Genomic DNA, 22,843 nt, shown 5'->3' on the forward strand with positions numbered 1-22,843 from the left:
TCTTTAAAAGTGGAAACTGAGCAGAAAGTCAGGCAGAAGAGAGGAATGGCTGCGAAACTCCAGACCGGATAGGAAGGCAGCAGAAACAACGAGGAGGAGGTGTGTGCATAGGCAAGACCCATGCAAACCAGCCTCTGTCCTAGGAGAGGAGCTGAGCAGCTGGTGGAGTGTGCGTGTGTGTGAGGGTGAGCACGGTGAGCTACTCAAACCGACCTATGCAGTGGCTTAATTGCCCCTGTACGTGCAAGCGGCATCACCTGCCTTGGGAGGGAGGTGAGGAGGAGTGGTGTAGCCTGCTTCAGCCAGCCGGCCACCCTCAGGCAGAAGGGAACAGATAAGGTCTGGGGAAGTGGCGGAGCTAGGAAGTGTGGCTATTTGAACCATGGCTTGGGCCACTCGGGGGCTATTTTCAAAAGTGCTTGTACTTGATGGCAACGACATAAAATTTCTTACATGGAAGAGGTATCGTTAGCAACGTGCGTCAAAAGGGTAGCTTGCTTTGATGCATTGCTATCACAAGTGGCACTGGCCAGCTTTCTGCAAAGCGCTGCCTATGCTCTCTGAAACACCACTTTTGGAAAATATGATCCGTCTTCTCCAGTTTGGGAGAGATTATTTCCAATTTATTTCTTTGCATATGAAATGAGAGACCCTTTGGTTGGTGTCATGCCCTAGTCTAAGGAATGAGAAATGAGAATTCAATAGTCATGTTTCTTCTAGGATGAAAGTCTAGGTCTTGTAAATATGGCTGCTTAAATGTAAAGGATCTGACTTGTGGCTGAAGTCGCAGAGCTCAGACAGATGATAGTAGGAAAATGTTATTTACTAAGATTAGTTAATCTATAAAGGTTTTCAGAGTGTTCAGAAAATGTGTAGGTCCACACAGCAGCTGGTAAGTAGTACTGTTCTCTGATCTGAATCCCTGCAGATGCTAGGGAAAGGACTATTTGTCTAAGAAGCTGCTCCCTCTCTCCGATGCATGTGGTCAGAATTCGTGATGCCCTGAGAAAGAAGCAGGAACAGAAGGTGTCACTCTGGAGAACTCACTACTCCAATGTTTTGGAGGAGCTTTCCTTTTCTACCTACCCAAAAGACTTAAGGGGAACACACAGAATAACTGCCAAGCTGCCATGGAGAACAAACTATTTACTTTATTTGGTGTGCTAAAGTCGGAATGTGTAGGTCTGGGAAGAAGGTTTTTAGTGCTTTCTTGGGACACCTCTGATTAAAAAAACCCCAACCACCACATAATGGAAACAATGGATTCTTTATGGAGGTCTCGGCCTTGAAGACTTAATGGTGTCAATGAGAATAAAGGCAAAGAGGATTTTAAGGACACACCCAAAAATGAACTTAGATGTTGTAAAGAAGAAGGTAATTGAGACAGATCTCTGTATGGGATCCAAATAATCATCACAGTGAGCATAAACATGCCAAGCTACTGATTGCAGGGTTGTGAGGCGAGGGTCAAGATGGGAATGCTATATACTAAAGAACACCTTCAGTCTCAGTCTTGACATAGACATCCCACCCTTTTTCATTTTCTCCTCAGAGGACCATGTCCTTAAGGAAGGGTCCTTCAGTCTCCCTTTGAAGCTGGGCAGGTTTGCTCCAACCTTCTAAAACTTACTTGCTGCTGCTGCCACCTTTCCGTAGGATAGGGTAGTGGACAAAGCAGCTACTCAGGACGCAAATATTACAGTCTCCTCTCTTCCTCAGGGGTTTCAAACCCTCTTTGTAAGGCCTTTAAGCATCCTAATGTCACGCAGCAACTAGGCAAGGGCAGTTAAGATTTCCAGCATCAGACTTATGTGTTTTTCCCAATTTGCCTCATTCTGCTTGAAGCTAAGGAAGAGGAGACAAGTGGGTGCATGTGGGTGCATAAAGCTCTCACAGTGACAGGGCTATGCATTAAGGGTCCCTGAGATCTCAGTCCTGCTTCCAGGCATCCTCAGGGGAATCTTTGCAAGCTGCTTGCATCTGTGTAGGGGGAAGAAATGGTCTCACAGCAGCAGAGAATGGAAAAGTAATTAAAAAATTAAATTAGATAAAATTAGTTTAAATAATGACAAAGAATATAGAGGAGATGATCTCAGAGGCAGGTGCCCTTTTGAGAAAGTAGCGTTATTAGATTTTGATTTAATTTATTAAAGCTAGTTTGACAGTGTCCTTTTAATGCTGTGAGGAACATTATCTTCTACTCCTGTTGATGGACAATGACAAAAAGCAGTGCATCTAGTGTTGAGTGTGGAGAGAGGGAGAAACTTCAAGTTTTGTTCTGTCTTTCATCTTCTCTTCGTATTTTGTCCCATTTGGCAGCTGATGCCTGCTAAATTGGCTTACTGCAGAAAAGCCCTGAAGCCTTCCAATTTTATGGTACCTTGTGGCAGGCTAACTTGGAAATAACCTCAGGAACACAATGAAACTTAGATTTGGTGCCTAAATAGTAAACAAAAATAATTAAGAAATTACAATTTTAGTAGCTATTTTAGTTAAAGATTTTCAGCTGTTTCCAGTTGGCTAACAGATGTGTCAGCTTCCCGGCTCTTTCCAATGAAATCAAAAGAGACACAAGGGGTTCTTCTATGCCCAGATGAGGGATAGTCTAAATATTCCTGTTACCAAACCACATTTTGTGTGCTTGCTTAACTCGGCTTCTTTACAACGTGTGTTATAACAAGGAAGAAATAGGTCCCTCATGTTCCTAAACGAAAACGCTCACATTTAGCAGTAGCAATAAGCCCGTGCCGGCTCTGGGCACTCCTGGCTGGCACGGCACACTGCAGCAGGGGCTCTGCCTGGATTTTTGTCCTTGGTCTCTCATCAGTCCCAATGCCATTTCATTTCTTTGTAATAACGGGTTTATGAAGATAACTTGTTAATGAAGCAAAATCTGATTTTCCCGTATGTGTAGAGCTCTCTACATCGCTCTGTGATCCCATGAGAGTTTGTGAACGATGTAAAGAGAGATTAGCATAAACCAGAACAGGAAACTATCGAATCAGCCTGTGCTGACTATTCACTTTTCTCTGTGTAAGTCCAATACGTCCCGGGGACAGCCCGACCCTAGGTGTCCAGGTATCTAGACAAGTCTCATACTTCCTATGGTCTCATTCTCAGCAGATGCTCCTCTGGCCTCTGCCACTGCAGAAGGGAAAGCATGAAAAATGTTTCCTCCTGCCCAGATTCAGGCAGTCCTGAGGTGGTATTCAGAGTATATTAGGGATATATTCCAAAAATACTGGACCCGAGGTTCTTTGTTTAAGAGCGCAACTGTTTTCTACTTTGCCTAGTTTTCCACAGCAGTATTTTTGGCCTTGCCAGCTGCCACCTGAGCTGGATTCTCTCTAGAACTCCATTGAAACCTAATATATGTTGGAGGTAGGATTAATTAATATAACCAGTAACCTATTCACTCTTAAATGACTTCTGCAAGCCTTGTCTTGCCATCATTCAATATGAAAATGAGCCTTAGCCAAAGAACTTGTAGCAGAATTTCTGCAGCTCCTGCAACATCTGAACGTATATTAATTTAAGTTAAGCTGATTTCTAGATTTCTTGATTTTGCTGCTCTAGATCTGACTTCAGATGGGTAAATGGGGATAAAACAAATCGCTTTAATTCTGTTTTTAAATGCTTTGTCTCTCTGTCTCTTAAATGAAAACTAATGAAATGCTGTCCCTGAGAAGTCCTTTTTTTAATTTAAAAAATAATAGCAGAATGGCTCAGGTGTCTCCATAGAGGATAATTAGACCGTTATTTTAAGCTATCCTCTGCTCTCACTTGGTAAGAGCTGTACCTCTAATAATGAATAGCAACTCTAGTGATTTGACAGTTACTCCAGATTGTCAAGGGATATTATTATTACGGGAAACAAACTTGAGCTTTGTTTTCCAATGGCACTCTCATTTTAACACACTTCATTTTAAAGTACCTTGTTCTACACTTGCATGACACAATCCACAGAGTAGTCATTTAGTGTAATATAAATGAAAAATCTAAGATGCGCAGTAGATACATTGTCAGTCTCTCTTGTAATTTATTATTTACAATATGTTCTCATTCATTTGCAGTACAAAAGTGCATCAATATGTGTTTTAATTTATTAAATAGTAGATTGTTGCCTCTAAGGTCCACGCTCCACGTACAAAGTAAAGCCTTTAACTGAAATATTTTGGTGATCTCTGTGCAAACTCTGTGCAGTACAAGTGGCTACTCAAAAATTAACATGTTAATGTACCCGAAGAGCTGGTGAGTTGCCCAGATAAGACCTGAAACTAATAATTTGTCTGAGGAAAAAATACGAAAAAAACGTGAACAACTCGTAGTGAATACTTTCTTTTGTAACAAAAAAAAAAGTTGTTTAGGAAGATATTACAGATTAACAGCTTGTTGAGCACAAGCATCCACTAGATATTGATATGAAGAGAAAGACCTGAAGAAAGAAGTTATATGTGTTTTATTTAGCACCTTTCATCCTAAGGCAAGGTTGTGTTTAATTTGCCTTCACCATCTTCATTGGAGTTTCTATTTTTTATTGGTATAGCGAAAAAGAATCCATTCCAGATACTTTTATTTTTCAAAAAAATATTGCCAAAAAAGGACTTGAGACATAATTCTTATTCATATATAGGCCTTTCTACTTTATTCTTGCAGTATACAAGATGTTAGAGTGAGTGCAACTGTGTATTCCTTCCAGATTAAAACCTTTCATACACTAGAGTGATAAGTAAGGGGAACTGAGCATAAATGAGGATAGCAAATGCCTTTGGAAAAGCCTTGCTTTCCACGGCTCTGTGGTCACCTACTTTGCTTCTATAGTTACTTACATCTAAGCAGAATAAATGCAACATAACGATAAATCAGAGGTCTCAACTTATCCAATATTTCCAACTCTTTGTATATACAATAGCACAAGGAGAAAGCCAAGGGAGGACATGACTTCTGTCTCATGCAAATCTCTACCTTCAATAACAACAGTATTGAGAAAAGATCTGGAAATGCCAGAAGTGTCAAAGAGGGGCCATCACTGATACCTGTCAGGAGAACACCATGCCAGAACCTGTAGGGGAGAAGCTAGAAAAAAGCAAAGATGCTAACTGGAAGAACATGTTAACTGGAGGAACAAGGAATAATAATCATAGGAGCAGATAAAAAGCCTTTCATTGGCTATGGTAAGGTACTGCTTTCTTTCCTCACAGAAGAAGCTGTGGCCAACATTTTCAAGCTGGGTATTTAAATCAAGATTGCCGCATAGCAATCTAAATAAATGTCCCAATTTTCAGATTTGATGTGCAGCTTTTCTTGGCTCCAGAAAGCATGAGTTCTCAGCACCTCAGAAGATCAAGCTGTTTATGTGGGTGATGATCATAGTAGAAAGTTAAACCAATGTAGCTTAACTTGCATGTGCAGAAACCAGCATGTCCGCACACAAGGTATTTTTCTTCAGTAGATGTCTGACCTACCTACTATTTTACTCACTTTATTGCCAGTATGCTAATTTTTGAAATTAACCCAACTAGTTTTCTCTTTGTGTTTATTGCCATATCACCCATATGTAATAAAGGATTGGTTTCAACTTGCAGATTAAGGCTTTTAAAGCTAATCTCTGTTACGGAAAGCTGGTCAGTAGTGTCAGTGGAATTGAAAGTGGTTTTTGGCTGACCTGATGCAAAGCTGACCTGATGTCTGTTTTGAGGTGAGTGGAAAAACTCTAGACTAGAGTCTACTCTTCTTTAGAGTCCATCCACTGTGCTGAGGAAATCTCATTGACAGCCTTGGGAACAAAGACAGCTATCTCATCTCACACATAGACATATGTAGATTATGTGTAAATACACATAGACATCTTACATTTAGGTCTTTTAAACTGGGAGCTGAAATTCACTTGCTATGACTATCATCAGGCATCAAAACTTGAATAGTCGCTTTATACATCCACCGTAGAATAATTGCATTCCTAGATGTAAAAAAATTAAGTCCTACTACAGCTGTCTTCAGCAGTACTCATATCTTAATAAGCTCTCAGAATCAGAGCATATAGAAAACTCGTACAGTTTTCTGAAGTAGAAAGCCTGGCTTTGGAGCTAAAGAATGGATAGTTTCCTGGTGTGGTCTCTACCGAGAAAAGATTTTTCTTTATTTAGACAGGAAGAAAAAGCAAAAGTGGGTCACCTGGGAGGACAGATTTCTAAATCTCAGCTGTGTTTCAATGGCACAGCAAAATTGCCTATGAAGGTATTCAAGCTAGATCTGAATTAATTCTATCTTGGGTAAGCCTTGGCTACTGCTATGGTCAGTGGAAAAAAAAAGAAAAGGAGAATAAGTATCTTTGTTCTTCTTGATCACTTCTGCTGTGGAAATGGTTAGTGGTAATGAAATCTGGCATGTAGATAGCTCTCACTGAAAAAAAACAACAATTCTTGGCACTGTCTCTGCTTACTAAGCTCTTTAACTCCTGTAACTGTTTTTTGTCTTATTTACCTGACATCTACATAATAAACAACCGAGAAAAAGCTTCAGTCAGTGACCTTAGCATTACAACCTTGGGTCAAGTCCTCAGAGTATTGCTTTCAGTGGGAAATACCTAAATATCTGTAACGGGCTGCAGCTCCTAACATTAGACATGAAAAGAGTCGAGTAGTGTTAATAATTCCTTCCAGCAAGCGATTCAGTGGATGGTTCTTTTACTCTTTATACTAATACTCATGAAAATACATGCATAGAAATTTCTCATTATTCATTATGCCAGTGCCAGGAAGGACTTGGTCAGAGAGTGTGCTGGGAATGGGACAAAAAGAACTTTTTTCCTTACAATGACAATTTTTTACAGACCATTCACAATTTCTGTGTCTCCCTCTCCTGAATGAGGGAGCTCCAGCATCCAGTACAGTTCTGCATTTTAGTTGTGCCCTGCTGCTGAAGCGATCAGTCTTTGTCATGACCTGGGAAACAAAAGGGAAGGCTCCTTACCTCCTTGCTCAGTTATGTTTAATACCATATTTTCCTTTGCCCATTGGTATTTCATCCATCTGCCTATGCTGCACACCGCTCTGTCCCTTCACATCTGGAGAGACAGTGCTGTGGCGACCCTTTTAAGTTCACATTGAGAAATACAGCCACATGGTTCTCCATCAGGCTACTTAAACATGCTTCTCATTTGTACCCAGCTTGGGACAATCTAGATGTCCCTGCAGTGTGCCAGAAAAAAGAAAGGAAGAACTAGAAATCTGCCCCAGCTCTCTTCTAAGCTTGACATGTTCGTGGGCATGTCTGGAAAGACAAAGCCTGACTCTACCGTAGGGCTCAAAGACCTTCAGTTAAATGGGGAGATCTAATGCCTGGCCTATGTATGCTTTGCTATATTGGAATGTTGTTACAGATAAGAATGGCAGGCAGTGGTAGGATCTCGTGATTAGAAAATCACTTCTTTTAGGCTGAAGAAAGTCTCACGCTGCCAGGTCTACAACTTCAGACACTGGCTAATTTTGTGGATGAACTGGATGCAGTTCTCTGCATAGTCAATGGAAAGATAAAGACACTCAGATAGGGCAGACTGGATTTCCCCTGTTGCCTTGTGTGGCGGGGTACCTACAATTTCAGTGAGAACAGCTCCTATGTCAGGCAACTAAACAGGTGAGTCGACTTCTATCTGCAACTATTCCTTACTTACTTATTTGAAGGGCATTGTTTATCTTATGACAGTTTGATATTGCTGGCTGTTAGATGCATTATACAACAAGCCAAGCCTGGACAATAATTTATTCTAAGGGAAAACGCATGTACCTGATTCATGTTTTGAATGGTTTGGATTATCTTCCTTTGGGGGACTCTGACTTCCTCCTGTGGATGATGATTATTGTTTCAGAGAATGTATGTGTTGACATGAAACTACTGCAGCTGAAAATGCTTCACTTCAGGAAAAAAGTCCTCTGTGTCCAGCAGGTACACGTCTGCAAACTCCCCTGCTCTGCCTTGATGGCAAACAGATTTCTGCCGTTCTTTGGTGATGCATCCTCCTGTTCACAGTGCTGCATTGTCTACAGATTTCACTGTGAGTTCTTTAAAGAGCTTGGCAGCCCCACCGCACCACCTTTTGTGCCCACTGCTTTAATTGCCGCAGCTGCTGCCTTGGGGTGCTCTGCTAAATGGGGCCAAGGCAAATACAGTCTGCAAAGACGCGTTCAAGCCTGTCACCACTGCGCTTCTCTACCTCGTCAGGAACGGAGCCTCTGCTTTCTGTATCAATTACACCCTACTTTAGACCAACATATACTTCATGCTTCCTTGTTGGATCATAGCATGAAGTATAAGGTATCATGCTTTGCTTATCCTTTCATCAGTGTTCGCTGGTTTTCTATTCTAAGGATCTTTCAGAGGCTTCGTTACCCCTATTGCTCAGGTCAGTGACAAAACGCTGCGGTATCTTCTTCTTTCCCTAATAGTTTGATTTCTTCACATCTTTCAAATACAATAAACATGAACCGAGACACAAATGTAAAAGCTTTTCGGAAGCTCTGCTGAAGCAGAATTACTTCGTTCCACTTAAACCACTTGAAGCACTTGGCTGTACTTCACTGACACAGTTTTTGATTTAGCCACAGAGCTGTAACACCCGTTTTGCCCTTTAAGAACTATAAAAGTTTCACTAGTCACTCTTCATAGCAATTATACATATCTGAAATTAAATCAAGCAACTACAGATACCAAACCATTGTATCACCTAAACAACTTAGACCAAGCTGTTTTTAAGTCTTTCCTCTGACCTAAAATCTGCAATATTTGCTTCGATTCACAGTTAATTGCTTCTTCAATGCCGTTGCCCTGAAGTCCTTGAGACATTTCTTGCTGTGTATTTGTTTTATCTTAACTGTAACTGCTTCTTTGCTTTTTATATTTCTCAAATCACTACCCTCTGCCCTGTAGTACACCCTCTTGCACTTTATGAAACTTCTATTATTGAAGGGAAAGAAAAGAGGAGCAATCTGCATTTGAAAGTGGTGCCAGGACCAGGTTTGTTTAAAAATGGATGCCTTCTGCTCTAGTACCCATAGCTGTATTTTTTTTGTATGACAACAACGATCTCAGATTTGCTACAGATTATGGCCTCTGCAATGACTGACTCGCGTTTCCACAGAGCAAGACACTGCAGTATTAGCCTCATAATTTAAACAGGGATATTGCCCAGTCCCCAGCCGTAACCAGAGTGCTTTACAGCTGCTTGTATGTCGCGGCGCGTCCAGGGCTCTGCTGTCCAAATTTTTGGTTAGTTGAGCCAGGCTCTGTGCTGAAGCTGGCTGGAGTCAGTACCAGGGCAGCCCCCAACAGCACAGGAGATGGCTGCAGGCAGAGAAAGCTCAATCTGTAAATCCCTCACTCACCTCGAACCCCTGCCAAGTGCCTTAAAGGCGGTCACTGCCATCTGGTTGCCGCAGGTTAGGCAGAGGTAAGGACGGCCATCGCAGCCTGCTAGGGCACATCTGCCCCACATCTGATGGAGGGAATTTAATAGGCTTCCTGAAGACAAATCCTACATGTAAAGCTACATAGGTCCCTCCCACATAGTATGTCACCCCGTTTGCTGGACTCTGTGCTCTGCCAGACCATCTGCATTTAGCTTCTCCCCTGGAAAAAGCAGGGGTGATACATACCCCAGAGGACTGACACATGTTTGTGGCCCCTGGACCTCATATTTGTCAAGGCAGATGTTCATACAGTTGAGGCATGCAGGAGCATTTCTGGGCTTCTAGGAACATCTCGTGTTTTTTACAGATTGATGGATGAATTAAATTTTGTCTATTGTGGGACAACGTCTGTGTTGTCCCAATCTGGCTGTTTCTTCACAGTTAGGTCTTTTGTTCTTTCCCGCAAGGATAGATTTAGTCCAGGCACAGTCTTTGACTGTGTTTTACTGGGCCCAGCATGCCGAGGTCTTGATCCTTGACTAAAGCTCTTTGGCATTAGTACATGAACAACAACAAATCGTTCAGTAAAGTGATCTTGGCACCTCCTTATAAAGCATTTCACTGTGCTTCCAGTCCAAAACAGGGCAACAGACCAGGGTTTCTCATCTGGGTTTCTGAGTGTCAGTCCGCATCACACTCATATCGCAACCACATCCCAGTTACCCTCTCATGGAATCGTACCGTACTGCATGGAAACAGTAGGATTCCTCCCACAACTTCCCCTCCTGAACATCAGGACCTTAGGCCCCTATGGAGCAGGCAGCTCAAGGCCCTTTTTCTCCCATCCAGTTAGCTCCTTCTTTCCCATACAGGCAATGCTGTCATGGGATACCAGGCTAGAGACAAACAATGGAGGACACCACTTACGCACATGAAGATACCCACTTGCCTTAGTAACCTAAAACAGTCCCAGGACCTCAATGTATGTTGACCTTTACCCAGGCTACCCAACCAGGCATCACCAGTACAGGGCATCAGTGCACCAGTGTACCACTGGTTTAGGGGTGCTATTCACGTGAGTTGCCCTGCAGCTTTTTCACCACTATGGAACAACAGGGAAAGTTACCTGATATTTGGTAACTTATTTTTGTATATACGTAGTTATGAATTTGGCTAGCATCTGCTTCTGAGAATATAGTCTATTCCCCATTGTCTCCCTTCCTTTCTCATATATGAAATGCCTCCCTCATACTCCTACAGAAATTGTCACTGGGCTGGAACTGGTGGATCAGCATAAAATCATAGAATCCTTGGGTTGGAAGGGACCTTTAAAGGTCATCTAGTCCAACCCCCTTGCAATGAGCAGGGACATCTCCAACTAGATCAGGGTGCTCAGAGCCCCGTCCAACCTGACCTTCAATGCTTCCAGCGATGGGGCATCTACCACCCCTCTGGGCAATCTGTGCCAGGGTTTCACCACCCTCATTGTGAAAATTTCTTCCTTAGATCTAGTCTAAATCTGCCCTCTTTTAGTTTAAAACCATTACCCCTTGTCCTATCGCAACAGGCACTGCCAAAAAGTCTGTCCGCATCTTTCTTAGAAACCCCCTTTAAGTACTGGAAGGCTGCAAGATGGTCTCCCCAGAACCTTCTCTTCTCCAGGCTGAACAACCCCAACTCTCTCAGCCTGTCCTCACAGCAGAGGTGTTCCATCCCTCTGATCAGTTTTGAATCATGTTCTAATTCGTAAGATCATCCAATGGTCAAACTCATCCTCTTCATTCCTCAGGACGAGTGCACCCATATGCTGAACTGCAGGAGAATGACGATCCCTCTGTGGTGGGTTGACCCTGGCTAGATGCCAGGTGCCCACCAAAGCCGCTCTATCACTCCCCTCCTCGGCTGGACACGGAAGAAAAAATATAATGAAAGGCTTGTGGGTTGAGATAAAGGCATAGAGAGATCATTCAGCAGTTACCGTCACGGGCAAAACAGACTCAACCTGGGGAAATTAATTTAGTTTATTGCCAATCAAATCAGAGTAGGCTAATGAGAAATAAAAGCAAACCTTAAAAACACCTTCCCTCCATCCCTCCCTTCTTTCCTGGGCTCAACTTCACTCAGGATTTCTCTCTCTCCTGCCCCTGAGCGGGGCAGGGGGACGGGGAATGGGGGTTGTGGTCAGTTCATCACACACTGTCTCTGCTGCTCCTTCCTCCTCAGAGGGAGGACTCCTCACACCCTGCCCCTGCTCCAGTGTGGGGTCCCTCCCACGGCAGACAGTCCTCCACGAGCTTCTCCCATGTGAGTCCTTCCCACAGGCTGCAGTTCTTCCCAAACTGCTCCAGCCTGGGTCCCTTCCCCGGGGTGCCGTCCTTCAGGAACAGACGGCTCCAGCGTGGGTCACTCACAGGTCCACAGGTCCTGCCAGGAGCCTGCTCCAGCCTGGGCTTCCCACAGGGTCACGGCCTCCTTCGGGCATCCCCCTGCTCCGGCGTGGGGCCCTCCCCGGGCTGCAGGTGGAGATCTGCTCCAGTATGGAGCTCCATGGCTGCAGGGGCACAGCCGGCCTCGCTATGGGCTTCCCCAGGGGCTGCTGGGGAACCTCTGCTCCGGCGCCTGGAGCCCCTCCTGCCCCTCCTGCTGCTCTGACTTGGGGGCTGTGAGGCTGCTGCTCTCACACATTCTCACTCCTCTCTCCAGTTGCAATTGCCATTGCCTTTTTTTTCCCCCTTCTTAAATACGTTACCCCAGAGGCGCTGCCACCGTCCCTGATGGGCTCGGCCTTGGGCAGTGGCAGGTCCGTCATGGAGTCAGCTGGTACTGGCTCTATCAGACACAGGGGAAGCTTCTAGCAGCTTCTCACAGAAGCCACCCCTGCAGACCTCCCCGCTACCAAAACCTTGCCACACAAACCCGAGCAAGAGGACATTTCCAAAAAGGCTGGATCCCTTTATCTCCATTGCTCTTGACACTTTTTTCTGATGTTCTCTCTGTGGAAGAGTCAAAAATCTACCATGAAGTATGATGAAGAGTTCAGAACTAGCTGTCTCCAAGGATGACAAGAGTCTACAATTATAAACATTTAGCTTGGGACACAGCTTGTGGATAATACACCTAAACTGAATTACCTGTGTATCTGTGTATCCGTGAGGTGAGTATCTAAGCTCCATTGCAATCAATAGGAAATTAGGAACTCTACATAGTTGCCTACACATGGATAACAATCACTGGCCATTTGAGATGCTGCAGGATGTGCTGTGTGACCTCCACCTGCAGCTCCATAAGGGCCTGGGTTCTCCCATAGATTCAGAATCATATCTGCCATGCTTTATGTTGCAAGATATCCTAGGAAGTCTCAGATGGCACCAGATGTCTAAATTTCAGCAGCCAAATCAAGTTCGAGATCTTCATGGACTATAATGGAGTATAACAATCTAGTTTGCAGGTAGACATCCAGATGTCTTGTTCTGCAGGCTCAATCTCACTAAAATGGTAGTTACTGTCTTTGTATTTTTTAGACTATATGGGAATTATGCAGACTCTATATTTTAGAAGACAAAGGAGTTTATGGTTGATGTGTAAACAGTTAACCTTGTCTAATTTACTCTTGCAATCAATGTGTACTGAAGCTTTGGGTTGAGGGGGTTATTTAGTCCACAGTCTTACTGACTAATACACAAGCTGCTTTGACATCTTGGGAAAACTGCCTCTGTTCTCAAAGGACTTCCAGAACAACGCGTTGCTTAATTTTCCTCATATAAAAATGAGTCCTCTGACACCACCACCCCAAGAGGATGGGTTACCTGTAATTGGGCTCCTCCATCACCATCACCCTATCCTCCTACATGGAATCCCTAGATAACCACTTCTTTTCTCTCAGCCAGAAGACAGGGACTCTTGGTGGGATGCTATAAAAGCAAGGGGCCTTTCATTTTGTCATGCTGTTCTTCTCTCTAAAACCTGCAGTAGTCTCTGTCAATCAAAGGTCTTCTTGGCACAGCCTGAGTGGCCAGAATACTTCACTACTGCTTTCTCCCTTTCCCCAAAACGGGAACCTGAAATCCTTGGAGGAAGAGCTGACCAAATATTACCTGTTGTTTTTCCACTTCTCTTGACTAGCAAAGAGTATGTAGATGATATTTTCTTCCACGGGTCTGCTGACCTTTTATTTGCAAGTAAAGTCTTACTATTCTGTGGCCCGAAGACAGATAAGAACCCCTGAGGGAACGTTTTCTCCTCTTTGTCCAGGCTGTTTTTTGATTTGATCGCTTGCACATTGTACACAGTAAAGTATGAAATTTTTTGTTCATTAATTTTTCTACTGTGGTAAAATGCTTACACGCAGTTCAGTGTCATTTAATGATAGGCCATTTATAAATTAATTAAAGTGTTGAAAAGGATAATTTATACTTAGGCTAAATAGGTCTAAGTATATGTTTTAGACTTTTTGAGGTTGTTATACATATTTCATCTGAGAAGAAAAGACTTCCTCTGTTTTTTTCCCACATTAGGTCAATTCTTCTTTCGAAAGGCTAATATTTCCATGACTTTGACTTTGCATAAGGGGGAATTCTGAATAAATTCTTGCTCCTGCTCAGGTATTCCTCTGCAGGTCTGATGCAGAGGAATACCTGAGCAAGTTTCCTCATGTTTTGGGGATCTCTTTAAGGGCATTAAGTTACCAGACAGGCAAGGTGAATGTTAGTTTTCTCAGTGGAGATAGAGAGTTTCTGCTTTTGTTCTAATTCCAGTAAACCTTAAATCATGTATCACCATCAGAACCAGCCCCCTTTGGTCCTGTAGCCACAATTCCTGACGTCTGAATGATTATGAGATGCTAAAGAGAAGTTTTACTTTCATTTGGAAAGTGGGGAGTTGCATGCTAGCCTGAGGGAGGTATAAAACCAATTACTTGGGTGGAAAGCTTGTCAATGACTTTTTGTTTTCTACAGATCACAGACTGTTCCCAGCTATATAATGTTGGCTCTTGTGGTCAAGGAGAGAGAGGCACAGACCTCAGATATTTTGGGAAGACTCTAGATCATTTTTATGTTTGTAGGGAGCAGTGACATACGAGCTACCATGAATAGCGCTTGGGCTGCTGCGAACTCCCAGCCAGCTGGCTGCAAGGTGGCCGAGCCAGCTCGTCTTCTCAGCAGCCTGGGTAAGGTCTGCATGGCAGGATGGGCAGGTCGTTACCTCAACGGGCAGCACAGCCAAGGGGGTGGGACAAGGGACCAAGCCGCTTCTTAGCATTAACTTCTTCTGCCACCTTTGCCTCCCTCTCTAACTTTTCTTAAACTTTATCAGTTGAGTTTCACTTCTTTTTATTTTTGCAAACTTGGGTGCTCAGAGATAGATGCCTACCTCCCCCCCAACGTTCTGCGAACTCCGTGGGCCACTTCTCACATTATAGCCCTTCGTTCCTGCGCGTTATTCTTCATCTCTGTAAAACTGGGTAATGATGTTTAAATATGATGTAGACAAGGATCTGGCAACCAAGCTGTTCACCTATATGTATAAATCCAGAATCTCGCTGAAATTAATTGGGAAATTTTCGGTTCCCAGTGCTTTTGTTGGTGTGCTGGCCAGATGTTTACTGTAAGAGTTTCCCAAGTGCTGGAAACCAGACAGAAAGCCTCACAGGGCAGGAAAAGCACACACAAACCTCTGCATTTTTCATACTTTAGCCTTACACTTCCTGGAGCAATGGCAGCTTCCGTGGCTTCAGGAGAAAACACCAACATCTGGCCATGTCTGAATGAATGCAAATATTAATAGAAATGTCCTGGGTGAAAACAGTGTCCTGGTACTTCTATTTTGTCCTTACTCTCTTACTGGAAAAAGTTAATGGTCAAAGACTGGACATTTGTCCAAAGAGGTAAAGATGACCAAGAAGGTGGATATAGATGACTTGGGCATAGACAGGCATTGGGATAGAGCAGGAGAGGAGAGTGAGCTGTTCACCGTTCCACTTCTATCACCTCTGTTTTCCCCTTCCACTGCCGCCTTCTCAGCAGCTCCTTTGTACTACTTCCTCATTGTCTTTCCCCTCATTTATTCATTTTCTCTGTCCCATCTCTTCCAACACCTTCTAGTATCCACACAGTCCAGCAGAGCATCCTACGGGGGGGGAGAGAGAGAATGTGGCCATCAGCTTCCAGCTCTTCCAGTGCCACCGCTGCCACATGTGGGTGTAACTACTTGTGGGCTTGGTCGGCGCAGCCCTCCCGCAGAGGCCGGGGAGGACTGGTGAAAGGGCAGCGCTCCTGGGTGGGACTGTGGAGGGTGGCCCTGCCCAGGAGCTGTGGACCTCTCACCTTGGCTGTGCAGCAGGTGCTTTGTGGGGTGATCTCAGCGTTGCCTCGGCAGGCATTGCGCAGCGCTGGGGAACCCCAGTCATGGCTCAGGGGTTCATGACGCATGATGCCATCCTACCACGAAACCGACGGCGCTCGCCTCTGCTGGGGGGCGATCCCAGAAGCGCACCAGAACACCTTTTAAGCTACGACGCCAGCAGGGACAGCATTCCAGAAGCACCTTTTGCAGGTTGATTTACGCGGCTCGCAGCTGCTCTGGGCCCCTGCGGTTTGACCTGGGCGGACGAAGGACGGCCCTGGGGGAAGGTCCCGCTCGGCGGCCTGCGGCGCTGTGCCCCGCGGGGCAGCGCGTTGGGGCAGGCTCGCCTCTCCTCCCCGCGGGCGGGGCCGGGCCGGGCCGCGCCGGGCCGGGCCGAGCCGCACGTGGGTACGTGACGGCGACCGGGGCCGGCGGGGCTCGGCGGCGGCTCCTCCTCCCCCGGCGCCCGCCGGCGACTGGGCGCCGAGGCTGCGGCGCGGGGCGGGGGGTGCTGCCTCCTGCGCGGCGGTGCGGGGCGCAGCGGCAGCCGGGGCCGGGAGGCGAGCGGCCCGCGCGGGCGAGGGCGGGCGGCGGCGGCGGCAGCGGCGGGACTGCGGGGCGTCGGCGGGGGCTGCGGGCGGGGTCCGCGCCCGCGGCCGGCAGCGGTCTGTGCGCCTCAAGGCGGGCTTCGCCGGGTGCTGGCGGTGCGCTCTGCCGCCGCGGGGCTGCACAATGGCAGTCGTTCCCTAGGATGGATCCTGCCGTGGCTTTTGTTCTGCAGATCCACCCATCCTCCTAGCAGTCGAGTGCCAGGCGATGGTTTTCTCGCTGGGGATCTTTCTTCCGCGTTTTGCCGGTGTCTCTGATGAGGTTTTGGCCTCGGCTGGGATTTCGCTACCTTACTTTTCGTTTGGCTTCATGCTGAAAAAAAAGAAGGGATTTCTTTTATTTTCCTTTCCACCGTTTTGGTTATAATCCGGTGTTGATCTAGGGGGAATAACCGTTCAGCCTGGCTGAAAAAAAAGCATCCGTTGAAAAGTCTCAAAGAAATATACCACGTGAGGAAAAAAAACTGGGAGAAGATCGGAATATAATCATTTTTTCTATGATAAAACTGGTGCCCCTCTTCAGGAGAACTGGTCTCAATTTATTATTATGCAACCACAAGGATCTCTTCTTTCTCAGGGTGTATAAGCTGCTGGATTGCTTTTCGCCCAAATCAATGTGGTTTCTTTGGAACATTTTCAGCAAAGGATCGCATATGCTGCAGTGTCTTTGTGGCAAGAGTCTTAAGAAAAACAAGAACCAAACTGGTAAGCAATCCATTGCACTGCCTTGTTTTTCTTTTATGCTACCCTGTCTGTTGCTCGCCGAGGTAGATCTGCAATCCTGCTGAGGGGTGAAGGGGGAAATATATCGAGGCCAGCACGGACATGCATGTGCATACGTGTATGAATAAGCAAGGAGCGGTTTGGATTAGCTTCAGCCACTGTCACCACGGAAAAGAAAAAAAAAAAAAAAATCAAAGCCGACCCTAGCCCAGCCTGCGTCTCCTAGTTTCTATGTGCTATTTCCAAGGAGGAAACTTTTATATCGCTACCCTTTTTGAGGGATAGCCGGTAGAGCATCCCCCCTCTCTCTCCCGTCCCCGATGCGAGCCCCCCCGTGCACACACCCCCAGTCAGTTTTGGGAAGAGGAGCCCGGCTCTTCCGTGCTAGCGTGAGCCGGCCCTGCCTGCGGTGGGCGAGTGTGTTGGGGCCCCGGTCCTGCACAGCACTTTTCGAATAGCTTGCAATATTGTGTTCCCCGCCACGCAGCACCCCACCCGCCTCGCTCGGCTTGCTGAAGTCAAGCCCCGACCTGGGGGCAGCCCCTTTTCACTCACACTCCCCCCCTCCGCTTCCCCCGGGGAGCTCGAGACCGGGAAGGTGGAGTAGGCTGAAGAAAAGGGGTGGACAATTTTCCTGGGGCTTGTGCCCGGAGGGCAGCGCAGCCGGCTATGCCGAGCGGCGGCAGCGGCACCTCCGGGGCGGCTGCGCCTCCTCCTGCTCTCCGGGCCGGGATGACCCCTCGGTGCACAGGCCGGTGTCTCACCGCCTGCCGTCTCCCATGTCTGCCTGGCAGCCAGGATCCTGCGCTTGGCTCCAGCCCCGGCTCCGAGGGGGAAACTTGCAGTGCATTACATAAGGAGCGCAAACGCCGCTGCTCTGGGACGCCCGGTCCCGGGGCGGCGGGGCGGGGTGGAGGGGTGGGATGTCACGCCGCTGCTGTTGCATTCCCCTGGCTCGGGGAGGCCGTGCTGGGCAAGCGAGGCGGGAGAGAAAGGATGGTCGGCGGGTGAGGGAGCCGAGAGCTTTTCAGGGAAATACCGGCGCTCCCCGCTCTCCCTCACACCGGGAGCCGGTGTCGTCCCCGCTGCCCCCCGCCGCCGTGCTCGCTCCCCCCCGGGCCGGCGGGTTGTCCGCAAGCAGTTGGGTGCCGGGGGAGGCGAGAGCGGCTGGACCCCGGGCTGCGAGGGGAGGGATGCTGTGCGTGCACGCGCCTGTGTGTGTTGTCTGTGTGTATGTGTTGTGTGTGTGTGTGTGCCGGCTGCCCTGCAGTGGCAGCTCCTGAGCAGGAGGCCCCTGACGCTGGCACTGCAGTGTAGTAGATCACAGGCTCTCGTTGCCTCTCTGACACCCCAACATCAACAAGCACCAGCCCTGACAGCCCGCACCCCTCTCCGCCCCGGCGGCCGGGGTGCCAGCTCCCGCTTTGCCCAGCTCAGGGCCGGTGCAGAGAGTCGAGATGGGCACCTCGCCGGATTTTTTCTCCCCGCTCCCGTTTGCCGGCTCGTCTCGCCCCTTTCCTCCCCGCCGCTGCCGCTGCAGCAAAGAGCAGCCACGTCTCAGCACACATACCAAAGAGGCCGAAATGCCCCGCCGGAGGCTGCGCTCAGCTTCCCGCAACCCCCCCTTGGCGCTGCAGCGAGCCGCCTCCCCCGGCCGGGGGCAACTTCCAAGCCCTGTACGCCCCCCACCCGGGGCGGGCAGGGGCAGGGCAGCCGGCCACCTTCTTGCAGCCCTTGGAGGTGCTCACTCTGCCCTACCCGCTGCCCTGCCCGCTGCCGCCGCCGCCCCCCCCTCGAGGGGGCTGGCTCCAGCGCCGTGGTGCTCTGGGCGAGCGGCGATGCTCCGAAAGAAGGGCTTTGGGCTGTGGTGGTTTCTAGACTTTTCACTTTGCATCCCGGGGTGGGGAGTGAGGGAGAAGCATAAGCCCCCACCCAAAGGCCCACGTCCTTTCCCTGCGGAGGGGGGATGATAAGAAACCAGCCGCCACATGGCCCTCGGGGTGCCCAGGCGGCCGCAGTACGCGTTTCCCCCTCCCCAGGGACTTTGCCGCACTTGCCGCTCTCCACGGGACGAGTGGGTTTTGGTGGCAGGGGTGGCACTGCACCCCGCCGCCACTGCCACCCTGCCTGGGGAGGGCTGAGCCGGGCCAGGAGGGTGGCCGCGGGTACCAGGGGGGCACCGGCAGGTCGGAGAGCTGAGGACAGAGGTGGGGGCTTGCCGTTGCCGTTCCCGCCGGCCAGGCCCGTGGTCTCGCTCTCCGCCCCGCCGAGTTTGCGCCGCTCCCCTCCGCTCCTCCGCCGTGATTCCGGCGGAGGAGCCGGGAGCCACCCCGCGCCCGCTGCCCTGCGGCTGTAGCTGCCTGGGGAGGCTGGTGATCCGCCTGGCCGGATGAGCTGGTAACTCGGTCACCGGCTCTAGGGGCAGATCGTCTCCCAGCGAGGCTGCGGCCGCCGGCGGGAGAGCAGAAGCCGGTGCCGCGGTGCCCCGCCTCGCCCGGCGGCGCTGGCCACGGGGCTCCCCCCGCTCTGCGGGCGGCTCCGCAGGGCCCCGTCCCCGCTGCGGCACGGCGCGCCGCTACCTCCCGACCCTCCTCCGGCCCTCCCCCGGCCCCCTTCCCCGCCAAACTTTTCAGGAGCGACGGGGCTTTTTGGTCGCAAAAGGCAGCACACGAGCGAGCAGCTGCTGCTGATCCAGCCGTGCGGAAAATCGAGCAGGTTAGGCAGCTAACGCTGGCTGTAATTTCAGTTTATTTAGTTATTTTCGGCCTGCTGCACTTTTTTTTTCTTCTGGTCCCTTTCAACAAGCTGGTCTTTTTCCAGAAACCGGAGTGGATGGCTTATTTCCACATGTTCTCTGCTATGTGTTTCCTCTGCACTGCTGGCTGCAGCCCTCCCCTCTGTGCGATGCCACCCTCCCGGGGCTCCTCTGCCCTCCCCGGGGTCCTCAGTGGGCCCCGCCGCGTTGACCTGCACCAAACAGAGCTCTGGAGCAAGGGGCGAGCGGGGCGGGGAGGGATGGGGTGTCCGATGGGGTGTGTGCAAATATCTGGCAGGGTTGTATCAGGAGGCTTTGGTTTTTATTTGGGAATGATTTTGTTATGACCAAATTTGTTCCAAATTTGATATCCCGGAAAGAGGAGCTGCCTTTGACTGCTGCAATTATTCACCTCTTTACGTTCCTTCATAAGGATAAAAACTTAGAGAATCAATAAATACGGCTTTGCTTGCACTGATTGATTTTTTTTTCAATTTTCTTGAGTTTAATAGTACAAAAAGTAATGAAGCCCCACAGTTCTGCATCATTCTGTCCAGCAGGAAAACATTTGCAATATATTAGGTTCTCCAGGCCTCACTTGCTTTTGTAATTATTTTCATCTAACTCTGCCTTCCCGGCTTGTTAAACATGTGGAGAGGACTTCACGAAGTGTGAGACTTTTTCTCACAAAGAGTTAAAAATTGCTCGAAACCGTAAGACTGTTCAATGTCTGCTAATGATAGGCTGTTTATAAATGAATCCGAATATACAAAGGATGACTTAAGCTTAGGGAAAATATGAAAAATGTATTTACAGATAGCATTGGTTTAAATGTTTATGTGTATGCAGTTTTTGTTTGTGTTTGATATTTATTCTACTTATCTGCTTCGATTATGTTAAGTATCTTAAGTTTGAGCTTGTAATGATAAGACATCCCGGTGGCTTCCCCCCCCAAAGGCTCTAAACTGGGTACATTCAGTTAGGGAATGGCTAAATCATAGGGAGGATTTGAGGCTTGAGGGGAATCGGGGAAGGAGCATATCTCTGGGTATTTTTTGAAGCAAATACAGCAAGTGAATGGATTTTTTTTTTTTTACCAAATGACAGCTGTTATGGTGCCCATGGGAGATGAGTTAGTTGGCTGGAGTGCTGGATGCCCCCATGGCAGGAATTGCTCTCACATTTCACTCCTGGTGGCAGCCCAGCAGACAGAGGATGTATCAGGTTTCCTCTCCATTTACCTCCAAGGAGAGGCATCTCTCCAACTCAGTCAGGGGTGTTGACAGGAGAGTAGATGGAAATCGGCGTTACTATAAATATGTTGCTGATAGAGGAATTTGGTTCCTGTTGGTATCAATCACGTATGAATCTCAAACACAAAGCCTGTTTGAAAAGAAGAGCATCTGAAATGCAGGCTGTGGCTGAACTGGGATCTCTGCATAGTCCCTTGTTAAACTCCTTCTCCGTAAAATAGTCAGACTGTTCTTCCATGGTGGCTTATAATTTTGAAAAAGTTTCTGAGCACAGCCATGCGAGGATCTGTTTGAAGCGGAAGCTTGGGTCCTGCCCATAAAATATGTAGCATGTGTGCATCTTAATCCGAGTCCTAAGAATATTGGCCCCCCGCCGCTGCCTTTCTTACGCATAGAAAACAAACCTCCCACCAAAAGACAGAGGGTATTTTGCCTCAGGAAGAGCTGCAGGATTGGGTCCTTGAAGTTTCTTTCATGTAGGTTTGAAAAGCAGCTCTGACTGCCTAAATACTGTAATTCCCGTGCTGTTAATTGAGGTACCGTGTTTTTCTCTTGCTCAAATGTAAAATTGCATATTTTACATGTACCTCACCTACTGAAGTTTTATCCTCTATGGAATACATTTCCTGAATTTATACAAATTTAATTATTCTTGATCAAATTAAATTACGTATTCTACTTGTTAAGGGCTGAAATTTATGCCTGCTCATGAATCTCCCTACTGTGATTAAATGCTTGCACCCAGTTCAATGTCTGCTAATGATAGGCTGTTTACAAATGAATTCAAATATACAAAGGATGACTTAGGCTTAGGGAAAATCTGAAAAATGTATTACAGATATCATTGGTTTAAATGTTTATGTGTATGAAGTTTTTGTTTGAGTTTGATGTTTCTTCATCTTACCTGCTTCTATTATGTTAAGTGTCTTAATTTTGAGCTAAAATTCCTATTGACTTCAAATTTAGATGAGTGATTTAGACATTCACAATTTGTCCCTTTGGAAAGATTTTCTATCCAGCAAATGCCCGTCAAAATACAATCTGGAGAGGAAAGAGTTGTTGAAATGGGAAAGCAGTTTTTCAAGAGGACTTCATAAAACTAAAGAAATAGGAAGCAGGGCATTAAACTGACTCTGGGGCGGCATTTCATAGTTGGTGGGGTCACTAATGAGGTTTTTGCATCATCACTCAACATGCAGGATGAAATGCTGCGAGTCTAGAATGTGGTTGGATAAGTGAAGTGGTTGTGTGCAAATTAAACTCTGCTGAATATTTACAGATGTTTGCCAAATGTGCCTGTGAGCACTGAGTCCTGCTGGAGCAGGTTTCATTCAGTCGAGAGTGATCTTCTTACTTTGGGAGCGGTGATTTATTTCTATACCTAATTCTGTTTCGGAGGGCTTTTGTGATTTTGGACACTGTTGCTTCCCTATGCCTTACTTTCCGGCTTGATAGCTTTTCAAAGACAAATTACTAGCTTACTGAACAACTTACTGAGTTACAAAACATTGAATGATTTTAAAATTTTGCAATCTCTGTTGTGCAAAAAAAATTGCTGTGATGTAGCACAAGGCTTGTTGTACAATTAATATACCTGAGAGCTGTTTGCCACTGTACAGAAAGACTGTGTACAGTAGGAAATAAACTATGCAGGACTTGGGCCATGTTTAGTTCAGAAAGAGCCCACTTCTTGCACAGAGTGTGTTTCCACTGTCAGAACAAATGAAGCAACTGGGAAGAAAATCTTTCTATTGCAGA

The 22,843-nt window shown here is 47.3% G+C and overlaps 1 protein-coding gene across 2 annotated transcripts in view; it reads left to right on the top strand.

The window, feature by feature from the left end:
- Positions 1–16,731: 16,731 nt before the first annotated feature.
- The window catches only part of FGF14 (fibroblast growth factor 14), a gene marked incomplete at both ends in the record, with an annotated part of 423,837 nt that continues 417,725 nt past the window's right edge, over positions 16,732–22,843 (top strand). For both annotated transcript variants that reach the window (XM_082009367.1, XM_082009369.1), the window contains one exon: positions 16,732–17,059. In XM_082009367.1, coding sequence (XP_081865493.1) covers positions 16,852–17,059 — 208 coding nt within the window. The remainder of the gene's footprint in view (positions 17,060–22,843) is intronic.

This window comes from Phaethon aethereus, assembly GCF_964289735.1.
Source record: "Phaethon aethereus genome assembly, chromosome: 1".
Classification (NCBI taxonomy): Eukaryota; Metazoa; Chordata; class Aves; order Phaethontiformes; family Phaethontidae; genus Phaethon; species Phaethon aethereus.